Here is a 17,733-nt window from a genome sequence, read left to right as displayed (position 1 = left end):
CAAACGCCGTGGATGTTGCTGAAGTTGAGGGAGTTTTCATTGTCAACTGCGAGCAACACAACTTCAAGGAACTACCATCGTCACTGGAGACGTTCCAAGTGTGCCTAGTATATCAGAATGGTGGCCAAACCACACCTAACGGGGCAGACGAGCTTTTGCAAAACTCATCGGCACATTTCTCGTCTGTTGAGTCGACGAGCTGTCCTGCAGACACCTGGACGACAATACCTTCGGTTATAACGACTAAAATCTCTGGAGATGAACATGCAGGTTGCAATTTGAATCTTCAGCAACGTGAATCAGCCTCAGGGGCGCAATTTGTGGAAAGCGCAGCAGGGTTGAACCCAACGATGAACAACCTGTACGCCCTGGACCCTATCGACTGGGAACTGCCAGTACTCGGCGACAACGAGGACTTCGATGATTCATGTCGCATGCCTTACCTTGACCAGCAGTCTGAATTCACATGTCCCTTCACAGGCCTCGACACGAGCAATACTCTCGACATCAATACGACAGAAGTGGCTACCAAAGTTTCTTCAACGGCTCAAATCCATTCTGAGGAGCCCCTGAATTTCGACAACGTTGTCAACGACTCTGACTGGCTGAACAATTTTCTACTCCCGGATATCCAAACTGATTCTGATCTACCGGTCTTCGGATCGTACACTGACACGACAATGATGGAACTTGTTGACTGGCAATGAGGATGTCGAGGGTGAGGGCACACCAAGGGGCACCTCGCCCCGGCATCATATGAAAATCAGATAAACAGACTTGGACTGTTGGCTCTTCTCTGAACCAACGTTTGAAAGTTCTGTTGGCCATACGGCAGCTGGCCTTGGAAACCCCAAGGTCAGATGTAGACGACAGGGTCCACTCTCCCAAGATCCTAATGTACGTCTCCTGTGTAGGAAACAGCACCATTAACGGAACATCACCGTCCGACTCAAAAAGTTCTGGGAGCTACGCAGGCTGAATGGAGATGCAAGTGTATGTGTTTTTACAAGCTGATGAGCTTTTTACGCGATATTTTTTTCTGCCAAAACACATTGGCCAATATTCAGGATTTGGAGCTTGATATCAAGGAGAATTTGGTCCACATCACCAGTAGTAAATTGGGCGTCAACGGTGCTCTGAGCTTTCCGACAGTGGTAAATCACAGGAAAAATTATGATACTTCAAGAAGCAGGAGTGATATTCTAAAGTTCTACATTGACATTGACGTTTCTTTTTATTGTACACAATGTTGCTTGGATCAGGATAGACCGCAGGATTATGTGCATCACAGATAATTTCAAATTGTCATCCTAGATTGCCACTTCGACTCTAAACTCGTTGAATAGCCCTTCTGCTTGGCAAAGAGGGTCATAATGGGTAGAACTGTCCGGACTTCGTGTCTCTTGGCCGCGCAATGTAGCAGACACGAATTATGTGACCTCATCGGGGGCTTTTCATAACTCGTTTCAGACGTTGTGATGATCTCGCAAAGCCCGTACCCGCTGAGATCGTTCTCGTGGAGTGGGATAATGCTGTCCTAGGCAATTGAGGAGACTCGAACCTCCAAAAATCGCCTTGTAAATCGCCTTGAAAAACTAGGCGACCTTTTGCCCCTCTGTCGGAGATGGGGGTCAACCTCTTGCATGTCTCCCAACACGCCACTATCCAATCTGAATTCCTGCCCGGGCTGTGGGAGTGATTGAACTCCATCCATGCGGCCACGGACTGTAACAATGAGGCAAGGTCTTCCCAGGGTTATCGGTTCGCCGTATCTGCGTTGGTGGAACTGTAGATGAGACGTGCTTCGTTATAACCAGCAAGTCCCTAATCATCGTCGGCCCAATTTGGGTGACTACCTCAGACCACCCGGCACCATGTTGTGGTGGCGGCGACGGCGGCGATGGATATATCTTTTCCCTGGCACTCTTTATTGAATTGGTCCCACACTCTCATTTTTTCCATTCGATGGGCAATTCCATTCCGACTCTTCTGGCTGTAAGTCTAACTCGCTCTTCCTCGTCCATGTTCATGCCGGGATTGTATCTCTGAAGCAGGACATTGTACGTGCGCTGTGCGCGGAGATAGGTGATGAACTGTTCGGCTTCTTGACGGCGGGCGTTTGCGTATTCAGGGGAAGCATTGGCCAAAGGTAGCGAGAAATGTGAACGGATCGAGGCGTGAATCGGTGTCTTTGGGTGCTTGTGTCGTGGAGTGGGAAGAGGTGGGAGCTCGCGCAAAAGCCGACGGTAAAGGGATCGAGTGTGGCTAGCTGCTGTGGAAGTGGACATGATTGAAGCGCGAGTGACAGACTGGTACAACGTACAACAAGCAATAATAGCAAAAGACGATGTCGAGAAAGAATCCAAGAGGAGCGGAAGTAGGTCGAAGATAGAAAGTACTTTCGCAGTTCAAGAGTTGGAGAAGATGGATTGTTGCGCCTTGGCAATTGGGCAGGAGTTCGCAGCCTTGTGATGTTGCAGCTGGACAAGGCTGAGAACAATAACCAAGGTTGCCGCTTTTAAGACGACGAACTGCTCGCGACTCGATCTCTTCTCACTTTCACTTACGCTCTCACGCTCTTATACCTGAAGACTCTTAGACGGACAGTCTGAGCTTTTGAAGATCTCCAAGTTTATCAGCTATAATCTCTTTTTCTAAATTTTGTACTATAGTCTACTAGAAGCAACCGAAACTCGGCATAAATCACAGAAGACGGTCTTTTTGAGAATAGACTCAAAGTACAAAATGGAATAGAGCATAAAAACTGGGCGTGAGAAGAATAGATTATCACTGAGTAGTCGTTATGAATATCCGCCGTCAACATTGATAACCTAGAAAGTGAATGTGAGTGCTCATGAGTCGACATTCACAACCCGCGGCGCACTTACTGTGCCGGTCACATAGCTAGCCTCCTGACTCAAGAGGAAGACAATCAATCTTGCGACTTCTTCTGGCTCTCCAATGCGATTCAGAGCTGTCCTGACACCCATCGCGTCGTGCAGTTCCTGGTCGCTGCCTATCGCCTGTGTCAGAGGCGTTCGGATCATACCCCTGTCGATGTTAGTTTGTTTATCCTTTCTGTACGGGAGATCCGATCCACTTAACGGTGCGACCGCATTCACTCGGATGCCTCGAGACCCTGCTTCCTGTGCGGCAATCTTGCTCAGACTGAGAACCCCGGCCTTACTGACACAGTAAGGACCCAGAAAGGGCCAGGCTTGTTGGCCCGCAATGCTGCCCGCGTTGACTATCGAGCTTCCATCCTCCAACACGTTCAGTTCGGCTCGAAGGCAATTCTTGACTCCGTCGAGGTTCACATTCATGATAAAATCCCAATCCTCGTCGGGCAGAATGTCCAGGGCGTGACCTTTGCCTTTGAGACCCTGGCTCCCAACAATTCCGGCCATGTTTGCAGCGCCGTGGAGGGCACCAAAATGGTCTTTCGCCTTTGTGATGGCACACTCCACCCCTGCGGCATCCCGGACGTCGCAGGAAAAGGCGAGTCCTCGAACGCCCAGCGACTCGATTTCAACAAGAGTATCGTCTGGTTTTCGCAGATCAAGCAGCGCCAGATTGGCTCCTTGTTTGGCCAGCAGTTGGGCAGTCTTGCGGCCCATGCCCGAGGCGGCACCAGTGACAATGAACGCCCTTTCTTTCAAATCACTGTACGACATGGTTGTCGGGCACTGCTGATGTTTCCTATGGTGTGGTATAACTACCCTGTCATGCTCGAAGTCGCGACAGCATTTTTGTTCTCGGAGATCATTTAGACCACTTTTCCTCGGATCTTCTTTGCTGATTTCCGAACAGATGAAGACCGCAAAAACCTGGACGGCATCTCAGCTGGCGCAGAGGACATGCCGCGGATCGTCGGAATTTACCCGAGTTACAGCGGAGTATTCTCCTCTGACTTGGCCTGTGGGTTGAAGAGATGTTGGGATAGTAGTCTGGCAATTACGTCGCTAACTATGGAGATTCCATCGACGACAAGTAAATAAACATGTTTTACATTGCTTCAGACTTTGGGTTCCTCAAGACGTGCAAAGGAGACGTCATATGATATTTTCCGTCATCAAAAATCATTTCTACGGACGTTATAATGGCCTGGATCAAACTCCAGGCCGGAGGAAGGCAAGTTCAGGTATTGGAAAAACTACCGAAGCTGGCGAGTTCAAAAATTCCGTGCCCAAAGCGCACTGGAGCCCTGAAGGATGAGAATTTTAGTGGAACAACAGTAGCAAGATAACAATGAGAAAAACCACAATGGCGTCGTTCTGATTCCTTCTAATATAGCCGTTGAAGATCGCCACCGAGCCGCTTTCTCCCCAGGTCGCGAAATATTTGTTCTTGCCAATCCCGTCGCAGCGACAAGATAATTTCGAGAGCCCGTGTACTCATATTGAAATGTGACATTTCACCTAAGGCCTGGAAGCATATCGACAGTTGTTTATGCGCCTCCAACCCTTTGGAACTCGAAAATACGCAGCAATTATGAACATGAATGAGAGCAGCCGTGAGGATTATGGCAACGATTTGTGCGTGGACGCGTCGCAAGTTCCACTGCTGCCGATATATCACGACAAGACGACAGATGGCGTTCGCAGAAGCATCGCAAATGCTGCCACTATCGTCGGCTTGGTTTGCTTCGAAAAGGTTTGTTCCAGGCGAGTCCGGCGCAGATATGAATGGCCTCTGGAGGAAGATGACAGCTTCGTGGTATTGTAGACTATCCAGAGATCAGCAGCTGTTAGATGACGAGTGCGCATTTCGAACATACTGTAACATGATCACCGCCGGAGCTATGGGCATTTCGGCGTCATCATCGGAATCCAGACACACTTGCATCGCGGCGGGCAGAGAATTCTGCCAGTGTCGTAGGTCTCGCATCATGTTTCTGGCAAAAGTCTTTGCTTCGGTCATTGCAACTTGTGGCCCAGTATATCTAATCAACAACCGTCAGGACTCTCAACTCGGACCAAAAGGAAAGTTGTCGACCAACAAAAACCTTGATATCTTGCGGATCTTGGTTGTCAACTGTGCCATGTAAACGTGGGTATGACCGATTATGGTCACATCAAGGCCAGAGGGGATTTGTGTCGAGTCACCCTCATCCACGTACGGTCGCCATGTTTCTGAGTTGAACGGTGCAGGAAATGGTATTTTCTGATCATCGTATCGGATCGACGAGGGTCTGCCGCTGTAGGCGCTCCACAAGCTGTAGAATGGTTCAAGTTAACTCACACCGTCGATATTACACCTGCGAGTCGACGCGGACTCGCGGTCTCTCAACCTTCCGACGAGGAGAACGGAGTTCTTTCAGCATAAGACTCACATATCCAATCCTTGTGTAGCCCAGAAGACCGTTCGACGTAAATTTGTAGTGTCTGGAGTGTCACGATCCAAGAAGCGTGCCTGGTCGAGCTCCAGATGCAATCCCAAATCCGAAAGTAGTTGCACCGCCATTCCTAAGGCCATGTAAGATGATGTGTTCAAAGGTGACATTCGACCGATATACCTGCGCAGAGCCATCCTGCGCATCGAGTCAGTGCCTGTGAACTGCCACCATATATCCCGGGGAACAACTCTCACCTCTGGAGTCCCTTGCATAGGCCGCTTCGTGGGCCGACAAAGTCACCAGTGCTTGAATCGTTGCCACACTCGGGCTGTCCATCTCGATGTCCAAGAGCACCTTCGCCCGGTGGGCAAAGAATTCTGCAGGGTCGTCTTTGATCGCTTGGTGCTTACGAGTAGCATACGCGGCACCAATTCCAAGTCTTGCTCACATGTCAGTGGCATGAACACCCGGACAGAAAGAACACCGTAGGTAACAAGGAGGGCTTACATTGCATTCTCCAGCGTTGGAGAAAAGTATATGGTGGTGCTGCCAGAGCGATATAATTTGCGATGGTGGTAATAAGCAGCCTCATCCACAACACCGAGGAATGTGTTGTGCCAGGTGAAGAATAACGTTGTGAGATGGTTTTCGTAGTGAGTGTCCGGTGACCAGTGTAGACCAGCGCGTTCAAGGGCATCCTGACCGTGAGTGCGAATTGTGCGGATAGAGGGCTGAAAACAATGCTGGAAGCCGTTTCGGATGAGATGAAGGTTGCTCGTAGCACCGTAATATCTCAAATGGCCGTCCTCGGCGATGCGCAGACAACCTAGTCTACTGGCCAATTGCTCTGTGGGCTCGTCTACCCGAACCTGGCAGCTTTCTGCTTCACTTGCACTCTTTTCGGGGGCATTAGCTCGGTCAGAGTCATTTGATACAGAGAATGCCTCAGGCTCGTTGCTGAACAATGGGTCGATATCATACGTTGTACTGACAGCCGTGTAGTCGGGGTTGTCCTGTCCGAATTCACCGCGAGCTTCCTTCGGCAGATCAACATTGGGAAGCCCAAAGAGATGGGCAGTATCGGTAGTGTTGAGATCCAGCAGATCGAGCTCATCGCTCGCTTCAGCGAAGCCTTCCTGTCCGGCGATTTCGATCCAATAGTCAACCCCGGCGTCTGCAAATTGCGACCTCGTGCGTTGTTCATCTTGTGGTAGAGAGTTGAAGGGATTGAATATCTTCTCTCTTACAGGCGACTGCGTCGAACAAGCGACCCTTCCCAACTCTGGAGGCGCTGGACCCACCATTGGCCAGTTGTTTGTTCCCGGGGCTTTGGTGCCATGCGGCGACATGATCAAAGAGTTGCTCGTGGGAATATCTTCGAGGTTGGCTCCATTGTTCTTGAGATTCTTGCTGATGACGGACGCAGGTCTGTTTGCACAAATGTTATTCTTTCTTCGCTTGAGTGTTTCTCAACTCTGATGGACAGACTCACTTTCGACGGTCTTCGCCAAGGAAGCAATCGACATCACGGTAGACGCAGTTAGAACACCTAGGTTTCTTATTGTCACACTGTGGCAGTCAGCGTCCCCCTCGCCTCTACTTGTGGGAGAGGACCAACTCTGATTTTGGCTCTTCTACATGTCATGCATGCGTTGGATGAGTATCGACGCTTCGCTTGCACTGCACCTTCTGGAGGCATATTCCCCTGTTTGTTTCCTCTTCTTCCTCTACCAGGTTGAACGCGCCCTCAGTGAGATAATCGAATCAGAGAGAAGCTCTTCTCTGGGACGGGCGTCAAGACTCTCAGGATCGGCTCTCCATTCGCTGAACCTACCGTAAGACTGGTGAATTCCGTGGTCTTTTCCGACATCTGGCCTGGGGAAGGATCTGCGAGGGGCAGCACTACCAGCGAGTCTCCCCGCAATGATTTGGTATGAGGCTGTGGACTGCCCGTGGACCGTGTTCTTCGTTTCCCCACGGCGCTGTTCAACAATGGGGTGATGAAAGAATGGACCATTCATGTCCATTGCTACCGCCGCCCCTCTCAGGTTCCCCAAAGTGTTAGCCGACGATGCCTCCACACCACCAGCAACTAGCTACCCCTGGTGGACTGAGTCCATTCGATAGCTGGCCCTCGTAAGCGAATTTTGAATTGGTTTGGCCCCTTGTTCAGCAAAACAATTTTGCTCTTGGGTTTTCGGCGCGTAACATGTACCAAATTCATGACACGATGGGGATAGGAAAGACCTCTGAAGGGCTTCTTTCGGCAACGACCGTGATGAAAAGAAAGCGTCGCGCGATCAGGGCGTGTGAATCTTGCCGCGAAAGAAAAGTCCGGTGCGACCAGCAGCATGAAGGCATACCATGTACAAACTGCAAGCTCGACTCGAAGCATTGCGTTGTGCTTGATCGCAAGGTCACTATACGGCCCATCATCTCCTCGTCTCAGTGTGGAGTGCAGGCCGAAGCTCGCCAACCGATGCTTTGTATGTCTGACTCCTGAATGTAAAGTTGTTCATTTCGGAGGAACTAACAACCAGACAAATGCGCAGCGGGATGTAGTCCAATTTATTCTCATGATTCGCGAGGACAATTCGAGGGTCACTACGAAGACATGTCTCTGCCCCGACAGCCATCCTTCGATTCTTGCAATCCATCCGCGACGACGGGAAGCAAGCCATTCATGCTTGATCCCGCAATCTTAGAGACACATGAGTTCAACTGCAGTTCTATACCTGCAAAAGATGCATCAGCGAGGCCTTTGTGCCAGCCGACCAAACGGCAGATCAGTGGTTTACCATCGTTCATTGCATCCTTACCTAACCATCTTGAACCAATCACCATTGAATTTCTTGCCAACAAGGGTGTGTTTGAAGTTCCGTCGAGGACAGTTGTGAGAGACTCGCTGTCCATATATTGGGACATCATCCACCCAATTTTTCCCGTCCTGCGCCCAGGGTGTGTGGCGCTGGCTTCATCTCCTGCTGCAGTCTCGAGTAATAAGGGGAACCCCCGTCCAAGTTTGCTGGAGGTATATGCCGTAATAATGGCTGTTTGTCCTGTGAGTGACCAGGTCGACAGGTTGCAAGCATAGCATGATTTAGACCACTGACATCGACTTAGTTTGCGCCTGCGTCTCTGCTACAGAAACTTGGACACAATAACGCCCAAGATGCCCAGAAGCTCTACTATGAGCGCGTTAGGCATCTCCTGCATTGCGATGTCGAGACTGATCCTATCGACCGTTTACAGGCTCTCTTACTTATGACGCAAAGTCCTGAGGTAAGAGACGGTGCAAGAGATTGCTGCTTCTGGTCTGGGACCGCAATAGCCTATGCCGAATCTCTCGACCTTTTGAAAATGGTGCGTGCTACAAAGGATGCTGAAGAAAAGGGATTTTTACACCGATTATGGTGTTGCTGCTTCGTCAGCGACACAATTTTCGCCTTCAGTCGGCGCCGAGCACCAAAAATAAGAGTAGACCTCGAGATTGGGCCTCTTTTGGAATCACAAGAGCTCAACGACCAAGGATTACCATTCGCAAGAACGAAATCATCGCCATGCAATTACACCGGTGCTACAGCGCATCTCATGGAACCATTTGGGCGTCTTGTGCGCTTAATGTCTCTTATCAATGACATGCTTTCAATAAAGCACGCCGCTCCATGTCCTTCAAGTCACCATGATAACATCACACATGAGAGTGAAACGAGGTCTTCTATAGCTCTCATGAGTCCGGAACTGGCAGCTTGTCGCGATCAATTGCAGACGAGGGTGGATGTCTTGTCCCAGCAGCTCGGACGATCAGACGAGCGCTCCTCGTCGAATTCTGGACAATGTGCATCATCTGAGCGCCTTTTTCTGCTAATCATCATGGCGGCTGCAGACTGCGTCTTTTACTTTGACCCAAAGTGCACATTACGCTGCCAGCATACGGAAAGTGACAGAGTGAGTTGTAGAAGGTTTAGAAAAAGGGCATGCGATGCGGCCCGGCAAACCTCTCAACTAGCCAAAGATGCCTTGGGGTCCCAATGTCCGTTATTCATGCCAGCTTGGAGGTGAGTTTGTGATTTCCCTCAATGTTCTCACCCGCTAATGTATGAAGCCTCCATTTTCTCCTGCCTGCCGTGACAATCCTAATCCTTGAGGCCAAATCAACCCGTGGGGAGGCACACGACCTAGCGACCCAAAGCTTGATACCTTTGATGAGACTTCTGCAAACTCTCGGGAAGAGATTCACGGCCGTGCATCGGGCCGTACTACTGTTAGAGGCTGCTAGCAAGAGTTCAGGAGATCCTCTACAAACACCCGGAATCCCTCCGCGAGACCGTATGTCATGTCGTATCTTTCGAGAGGCCTGCAACATCAACTCTCTTACTGACTGTTTCCCAGTCCATTCGACATATTTGGAGTCTCCTGGCCATGCTACTGTAGACGGAAAGGATTCAAGACAAGGCGAGACGATAGTCGAGGCCAAATTTAGCCTCGACAATGTTGGATGGATCCGAGCAGCCAATGTTTCGACACAGCCTGTAGTAGCAGAAAGTCCATCACCAAATGTCCCGGCACAAGACATTGAAGGCCTCTCATCGGGTTATCTCTTCGAGCTTCAGGACCAGAGTGACGTGCAACTGAACGGCGCCGGTGACACGATGTTTGGAAGTTGGTCGTCCCTTTCATCGTCTCAACTTTACACTCAGCAGTGTCTCCAGCCGCCCCTCGAAGAAATCACCACAGCTGGTGGCATCACATCACCTTGGCCAAGTGAATGGGACAATATTTTGCAGGGCCAAAGCTAGAAGGGGCCTTTTCACACATTCTACCGTACCTTGCTTATATACATCGAATAAGGAACGCCTGCGCGTCTCTCAAAGGCGCGAAACAATTCTAGCCACGTCTTTCAACAATGTATATCTTGTAAGTCTGAGGAAACGCCTGCTTTCCCGAATTAATGATCTGTTGCCGTGCTGGAGATTGAAATCGTTAGGAAGACATGGTTGGTCCTTCGGAGCTCGCGCACAAAATTTCCCTAGGCAACATGGATCTTTGCTCCCCGTAGAGACTTCAAGAGTACAAGTTCTAGCATTTGACTTCCTAATGGTAATTTGATCTACGAAGCGTCTTCCCTGTGGATACCCCAGACCCACCAGTCATTGACAGACCTATCGACGGGGTCAGAAAAACTGGGGCTGCCCGGAATTCCTGGGTCGGAGATTGGTGAACTCGGAGATCTTTCTCCTCGGTATCTGGGAACATCTGCCAGGTACACTGACCCGGAATTTTGAGTATATACCTGGAGGAATGCTCCAGCCCATGGACCCATTGGCTATTGTGAGCCCCTTGATGGAGCAGACGCATCAGTTGGTGGTGCGATATAATTATAAGCTCGAGGTGCAATCCGTCAAACAGCTTCGAAGCATTGGGCTTCTTAGTACCTTTTCATACCTCTGTAAGGATGGAAAACTTTCATGTCGGCTATTGTAGCTCCCTCAAAGGGGCGTGGCTCCAAGTCAGCATCATGCTCTCGTCCGCCATGGCTTTTCTGCTGTTTGGCTACGACCAGGGAGTGTTTGGAGGTCTGATCGCGACACCGCAGCTGCTGAACGGGCTTGGGATCGCGCCCGCGGACGCCAACCTGCAAGGGACCGTGGTGGCCATCTACGACATCGGCTGTCTGGTTGGCTGTATCGGGACCGCGATCTTCGGCATGAAGGTCGGCCGCCGCGTCCTGGTGATGATCGGATGCTGTCTTCTGATTCTCGGTGCTGGACTTCAAGGCGGAGCGACGTCGGTCGCGATGATGATTGCCGGTCGCGTCGTGGGTGGATTTGGCACGGGGATCAACTCTTCCATCATCCCGGTTTGGGTGTCGGAATGTGCCCACGCCTCTCGCCGCGGCGCCCTCGTGTCGGTCCAGATATCGATCGTCATTCTCGGGCTGGTCATTGCTTACTGGTTCGACTATGGGACTGTCAAGAACATGACGGGGCCGATCGTTTGGCGCCTTCCACTCTATTTTCAGATGGTCTTCTGTGTCCTCACACTCGGAACCATTCTGTTGCTGCCGGAATCGCCACGATACCTGTACAGCAAAGGCCACCTCGAGGAGGCAGACTCGGTCATTGCTCGCATCTTCAACGTGGCCATCGACCACCCCACCGTTCTGCAGCATCGTCGCGAGGTCATGCAGGCTCTGGAGGTGGAACATGAGGTCAAATTCAGGATCACAGACGTCTTCTTCGATCGGTCGCCTGTCAACGCAACATGGCGGATCTGGATTTGCATTCTGATCCAGTTCTTCCAACAGCTTGGGGGCATCTGCCTCATCGCGTACTACGCCTCGTACCTCTTCATCAACAATCTCGGCATGACTCAGAATCAGGCAGGCATCACCTCGGGAGGCTTGTCCCTCGTCTTCTGGGGTGGCACGCTGACCGCCATCTGGTCAGTCGAGGTCCTGGGTCGGCGGCCTGTCTTGCTCTGGGGAGCCGTGGGTTGCTCAATCTGCATGATCTGCTACACCATCGGGCTCGGAGTGTACAACAACTCCTCCTTGACGGCGTCGGTCGTCTTTATCTTCTTATTCGAGTTCTGCTACGGTTGTTCATGGTGCGGTCTGCCTTTCCTGTACGCTGCTGAAGTGACTCCGCTTCATCTGCGCCACGCAGGCTCGGCGCTGTCTGTGGGTATGGAGTGGCTCATGACGTTTGTGGTGGTCAAGGTAAGCCGCACACTGTTTGCTGGTCCAACCCAGCGAGCATCAATGCGTGGGATATGATTGGGCTAACAATTCGCTGTTTCCCTCACACAGGTTGGCCCAATTGGCATCACGCATGCCGGATGGAAATTCTACCTTCTCTTCTGCATCGGCAACGTCTTGCAGGTGTTTTTCATCTACTTCTTCGTCAAGGAAACAAAGGGCCTTACTTTGGAAGAAATTGACTACCTCTACGCCAAACCAGAACATCGTGCTGAGCTGGAGGAGAAGCTGCGCCGCCACAAGGACGACAAAGAGGACGGGGAAGCGGTCCTGACAGGTCAAAGAGATGAGAAAGGAGATCATGCCGACCCCTCACATGCACAGTATGAGTATTCGTCTTGAGCCTGCTGTTCACCCTTCCTAGAAATGCTGGGCTGCCGAAGATGTCACCCTTTCGAGATGGAATATTTGGCGTCGACCACAGATTGCAACCACTTTGTCCAGCCCTATGTAAACCAGAACGAGAACGAGTCAAATGTATAGATAAATGTTAGTTTTACCTTGTCATTGTTTCCTCGATAGCAGTAATCGTACGAAGCGGAGCTTGGACTGTGACTTTGCTGGCTCATCGTCTTTTTGGTTGCAATGCGATATCTGCTGGGCCGCTGGGAAAGCACTGTGGCCGTTAGATCAATTCTGGAGCAATAGATTGGCCCAGAGACAGTTAGTGGGAGGCAGTCATGGTCTGCAGATTTGTTTCAAATGCGACATACGAAATCAGTTTCAGTAAATTTAACAAAGACCAAAGGCCATTTGGTCGAGGAATGAGCAGTTTTTTCGGTTGACGTGAAGGATTTCACAAAGTCAAGACCAATTCATCGCGGTCAAAGATTACGGTAGGTATAAAATCGGTGAGGTTTTTCACCCATAAAACTGTGTATTATTCCCTACTTTAAGAGGTTCCATCTGGTTTTTTGCCAGTTTCACTCTCCGCATCACGTCAATAGTCCGGCGGAATATCCTACACTCCTCCGACCACAGCTTCCGGAGCATCGACTTCAAGATGTGTCGCAAGGTCATGGGGCAAGCACCCCTGGCCATCATCGTCCCATTCATGGATCCCCTCCACAATGGGCGGTGGTGTGTCATTGTCAACTAGGTAAGCGGTAGTATCCTGCCCACTGACCTGGGCCACGGTTGTTCCGTTGCCCAGCCACGCCATGGTGTTGGAGCCCAAGACTTCGAGATATTCGTATTCAAAATCTTCGAAGCGGGGGTTTTCCAGAGCCTTCTGGGTATGTATAGAGGCACCCGGCCACAGCGCGGTAACACGTCCATTCTCCTTGTTGCGTTTGAACCAGGATTTGCACTGTTTTTTGTTAGCTGGAGGGGGCACCGAGAGTGGGAGGAGGAGGAGAGAGGGAGGAATGGAACAACAAGGAAACAGAGGTTTCTGGAACGTACGGTTTCGGTGAAGACTGTTTTGGAAAAGTATTCGTTGACGTGTCTGACAAAGTCTCCGGTGGCCTTCTCACTGCTCAATTCACACAAGGTCAGTCATATATGCTCGCGACTTTGAATTCATGCTTGAGGTCCAACAGATGGTGCATGTCAAGGAAAAAGGTGATGGGAGGTATTTCTACATACGTAACGACCATGGACTTTAGGTATTCTCGCTGGATCTTCTTCACAAGCTTAACGAGGTAGAGTGTCACGGATTCGAGGAAGAAGATTGCCGACCCGGATCCGGCGCCACCATTGGGGCCAAAGTAGATGAAGAAGTTTGGCATTTTCGGCACACAAATCGAAAGATAGGCTCTTGGGTCTGGATCCCACATATCGGCGAGGGTCGTCCCGTCGAGTCCGACTATGGGTGGTTCGTTTTCCATGGATCTGCTCACCGTCAATCAGCTAGCGCAAATAACACCTGATCCGACGCAGGAAGCCAAGGGCATAAAGAACATACGTGTCGTAGCCCGTGGCACAGATGATGACATCCACTTCGCGCACCCTTCCATCATTCGCCTTGATACCATTCTCCACGACGGCGTCGATGCCACAACCTATGAAATCCACGTTGTCCTCGACTAGTGCTTCCAAGAAGCCAGGACCAGGAGTTAGCCGGCGGCAGAAAGGCGAAAAGTCCGGCCGCATGCTCTCATAGATATGTGGCTTCTTGGAGAGTTTTTGCTTCATCGACTCATCATTAAGCACAAAGAAGGCCTTTTGCTCTTCGGTGCCCTTGAACAAGATTTCGGGTTTGGCGTTCATGATTCGTTCAATTTCCCGACGGTATCTGAGATACTCTTCGGGCTTCTCACGGTACATCCTGAGCTCATCGGCCGAATATTTGTCTGGACGCAAGTCAATCTCACCTGGTCACCTTGTGCCACCGGATCTCCTGGACAGAAGGAGACTTACAGTTATCTGTCACTCCTCGGTTGGATTTGTCGGATCCATAGCCAACAGGCGACACCCACGTCTTACCCTTCATGTAATGGTCGATTCGAGCCGCGGTAGGCTGGAGCTGAGGCACAATCTGAATTCCTGATGAGCCCCCTCCGATGACAGCTATTCTTTTCCCTTTGGGATCCAGCGGAGTTTCCCAGCTCTTTCGGTCCGCTGAGTGTAGTAGAGTTCCTTTGAAATTGCGAAGGCCTGGAATGTCTGGCCACTCCCACCTATTCAGGATTCCGGTAGCTTTGATGAATATGTCTGCCCGATCAGTGAATTTCTAAAGCCCCTGTCAGCACCTGTGGGGCTATTTGTATCGTTGATTCTTATTTTGGCAGAAGAAAGTGGTTTGCGTACTCTTCCCTTCTCGAGATCTTCAATCTCGACCTCCCATTTCCCGTCCGACGCCTGCCACTGGGCCCCAAGAAAAAGATGCCGCAATTTGACATAGCGCTCAACATCGTATCGCCGAGCTACATTTTTCAGGTAGCGATGAATTTCTGGGCCTGCAGCGTAGAAAGAACTCCAGTTGAGGTTGTTCGCAAATGTGAATTGGTAACTATGGGCAGGAATATCACAGGCCACACCAGGGTAGCTGGAAACACATGTATTAGCGTCCATGGCGTGGGAAACTTGTATAGCACTATGGGTGGGTGACCATACCGATTCTCATGCCACGTCCCACCAATGTCGTCCGATTTGTCGTAGATCACAAGCTCTAGATTCTTGATCTTCTGAGGAAATCGGATGGCAGTAAGCATGCCAGAGATACCCGCTCCTATGCAAATCACTTTGATGGGGCGGTCATCATCGATGGACTTTTGGCTGGGTGTCGACCAGTCAGTCTGCGATTCGTTGGCAGCAATCATCGTGCTGGGAGAGTCTGACGGTATTCGTTCCTACTCAGATAATTTTCTTTGTTTTTTGGAATAAGACTTTGACAATCGATGCACATCTACAGCTCTTTCCAGCGTGTCTTGAACAATCCATCACTTCATCTTTCTCCGTTCCTCGGTTTGTACGGACCCACCTATCTTATTCTGGACCTGTGTGTGGGCAAGGTGCTGCAGTCTGACCGTCCGAGGTAATGACAGCCTCGACTAGCCATTAATTCCGAAGGCGCCATCACAGAGCTCTATTGTTGGCGTGCCGACCTGCATTCTCTTACAAGTTCCTTCTTGTTCGCTTGCACTGGACTTCTCCGAGAGCGCCGATGAACCAAGTTAGGGCCAAAGCGAGCTGAAAGCAACTGACAAACCGGATCCGAGGTCAGGCATTTCAACGGAGATGTGGCATCTTTGGAATCTCCGAAAGAGACCCTTGGTTTCTTCGGTGTCTGCGTTGATCAAAATAGCACCAATTGAAGACTGAGGCTGAGAAGACCGTCTGTCCGAAGCGGTGTCCTCAGCTTTCCCCAGAAAAGTACAGCGTACAGTGCAGGCCAATCTACATCTCAACATGGTTATTATTGGTGCGTATCCGCAGGCATTTATTGCCCTCACAAATCGAGCCTAAGTATCTCGATTAGTGTGTCGCGCCATTAAAGCCTTAGTGACTGTGACATCTTATCTGAATTTACCTTATCTCTGATAAGATAAAAATGAGTAAGGGCGGCATCACTCTGTTCTAATGTTCCAGCGGGACAAGGCTGAGAACAATAATCACGGTGTAGCATTTCAGGCAACCTGCTTGCGACTCACCCTCAAAGTCTGAACAAAATTGCAGACCCTACTCTTGTTACGGGAAACACAGTATTCGAGTATTGCTCTAGTTCCATTCTCGATCTCCCATAGCCTGACTAAAATCATGAGCATTCATGGGCCGCGTGAACGACCTCTTGAAGTGCCGCGCCAGAAAACTAAGAAACAATCGTGGGGTTTTCTCAGCTTGGGGCGATGGGCCAACAGATGGGACATTTGCGTCGCGCCTCACCCCCAATCGGGTAACAGGGTGATGCCGCCTTCGCCGCGTTGAGCCACCACTTGGCTTGATGGGTAGATGCCTCGGGCAGCAACAAGAGTGCAGCCCTGCTCCAACAAGTGTGGATCGGTGTTCAATGTAACGCATCGAGAGGAGGCCCATGAGGTCTTGGGTCATTTTATGCTCTACCACTGGCTATCACGAGCATGCCAGAGCTCTGCGATACTGAGTTGCGGGACTTGTAAGGTATTAGGCAAGTTTCCCCGGGCCAATGAGGTTTCGGCGGGCACTCCTCCACCGACTCGAACTACGGAGTACAAGTAACTCAACACAGAATCATGCTGGGAAATCTCCCGAGTCAATTCTCTTCAAATCAACGCCTCAGGCTTTTCCTGCCAGTTTGACTCAAGATGGATGTGCCAGGCTTCGCCTTGATCACTGGTGCCGCGTCGGGCATTGGCAGAGCATGTGCCAAGACGTTCGCAAAGGACGGTGCGGCGGGAATCGCCTTGTTGGACGTGAATCACGATGCACTGGTGGCCGTGCAGAAGGAGGTTGAAAATGCCGAGCCAGACCAAACTCGGCGATGTCGAGTCGACGTGTACGTGGTGGACGTCACGGATGAGAATCAAGTGAACCAAACCGTGGCCGACATCGCCACCAAGTTCGGCCGTCTCGACTATGTGATCAACGCGGCGGGGATCGCCATGAAACACCAGGGAGGCGCGGCATTCGCGGAAACGAGTGACTGGCAGAGGATTGTGGACATCAATTTGACGGGGACTTTCTTCGTCCTCCGGGCGAGCGCGAGGATCATGTTGAAGCAGGACCCGATTCTCTCCAACATCGACGGTCGTCCACTGCAGCGGGGATCGATTGTCAACTTCGGGTCGATCCAGGGCGTCGTGGGAATTCCCATGTCCACGGCATACACGGCGACCAAACACGGCGTCATCGGCCTCACTCGGACGGCATCTGAAGATTATGCCAAAGACGGCTTGAGAATCAATGCCATTTGCCCCGGGTATACGGAGACGCCCATGACGACGAAATCGCCGCTGGTCTTGCAGGCCATGATGGAGAGGGTTGATACTGCGGTTCCTATGCAACGCATGGGAAAACCCGAAGAGATTGCGGACGGGGTGGTCTACCTGTCGGGGGGACGAAGCTCCTTTGTCACAGGAACGACGCTTTTCGTGGACGGCGGGTATACTGAGCGATAAGCGATAGAGCAATCAGCCAAGGTTCATGGCAAGCGGAGGGTCATGGCCATGGTAACACTCTGCGACATCTCGTCCACACGTTTCGGGACTTTTTCAATGTG

At 50.9% G+C, this 17,733-nt stretch overlaps 4 protein-coding genes across 4 annotated transcripts; 1 reads left to right on the top strand and 3 right to left on the bottom strand.

Moving 5' to 3' along the window:
- Positions 1 to 1,194: 1,194 nt before the first annotated feature.
- PV06_03868 (uncharacterized protein) lies at positions 1,195 to 2,382 on the bottom strand. The gene has a single exon (XM_016404688.1). It carries the CDS (start codon positions 2,286 to 2,288, stop codon positions 1,950 to 1,952), a length of 339 nt encoding a protein of 112 aa, XP_016265693.1. The 5' UTR covers positions 2,289 to 2,382; the 3' UTR covers positions 1,195 to 1,949.
- A 419-nt stretch (positions 2,383 to 2,801) lies between these two features.
- Positions 2,802 to 3,674, bottom strand: PV06_03867 (uncharacterized protein; the record flags this gene model as incomplete). The annotated part of the gene is made up of 2 exons (XM_016404687.1): positions 2,802 to 2,831; positions 2,889 to 3,674. The coding sequence occupies 2 exons, from the start codon at positions 3,672 to 3,674 to the stop codon at positions 2,802 to 2,804; spliced, it is 816 nt and encodes a 271-aa protein (XP_016265692.1).
- A 610-nt stretch (positions 3,675 to 4,284) lies between these two features.
- On the bottom strand, positions 4,285 to 7,034 carry PV06_03866 (uncharacterized protein; the record flags this gene model as incomplete). Its single annotated transcript, XM_016404686.1, has 9 exons — positions 4,285 to 4,726; positions 4,784 to 4,942; positions 5,000 to 5,215; positions 5,333 to 5,465; positions 5,516 to 5,530; positions 5,590 to 5,774; positions 5,843 to 6,763; positions 6,828 to 6,904; positions 6,954 to 7,034. The coding sequence occupies 9 exons, from the start codon at positions 7,032 to 7,034 to the stop codon at positions 4,285 to 4,287; spliced, it is 2,229 nt and encodes a 742-aa protein (XP_016265691.1).
- Positions 7,035 to 10,853: 3,819 nt separating this feature from the next.
- On the top strand, positions 10,854 to 12,437 carry PV06_03865 (uncharacterized protein; the record flags this gene model as incomplete). Its single annotated transcript, XM_016404685.1, has 2 exons — positions 10,854 to 12,056; positions 12,147 to 12,437. 2 exons carry the CDS (start codon positions 10,854 to 10,856, stop codon positions 12,435 to 12,437), a joined length of 1,494 nt encoding a protein of 497 aa, XP_016265690.1.
- Positions 12,438 to 17,733: the final 5,296 nt, after the last annotated feature.

Source organism: Exophiala oligosperma (genome assembly GCF_000835515.1).
Source record: "Exophiala oligosperma strain CBS 72588 unplaced genomic scaffold supercont1.3, whole genome shotgun sequence".
Taxonomy (NCBI): Eukaryota; Fungi; Ascomycota; class Eurotiomycetes; order Chaetothyriales; family Herpotrichiellaceae; genus Exophiala; species Exophiala oligosperma.
The sequence above is the reverse complement of the archived record's forward strand: the minus strand, read 5'-3'. Positions and strand labels throughout refer to the sequence as shown.

What these genes read in the sequence shown, in the direction of transcription:
- PV06_03868 (XM_016404688.1), bottom strand. Translation starts at nt 2,288, where the DNA reads ATGTCCACTTCCACAGCAGCTAGCCACACTCGATCCCTTTACCGTCGG.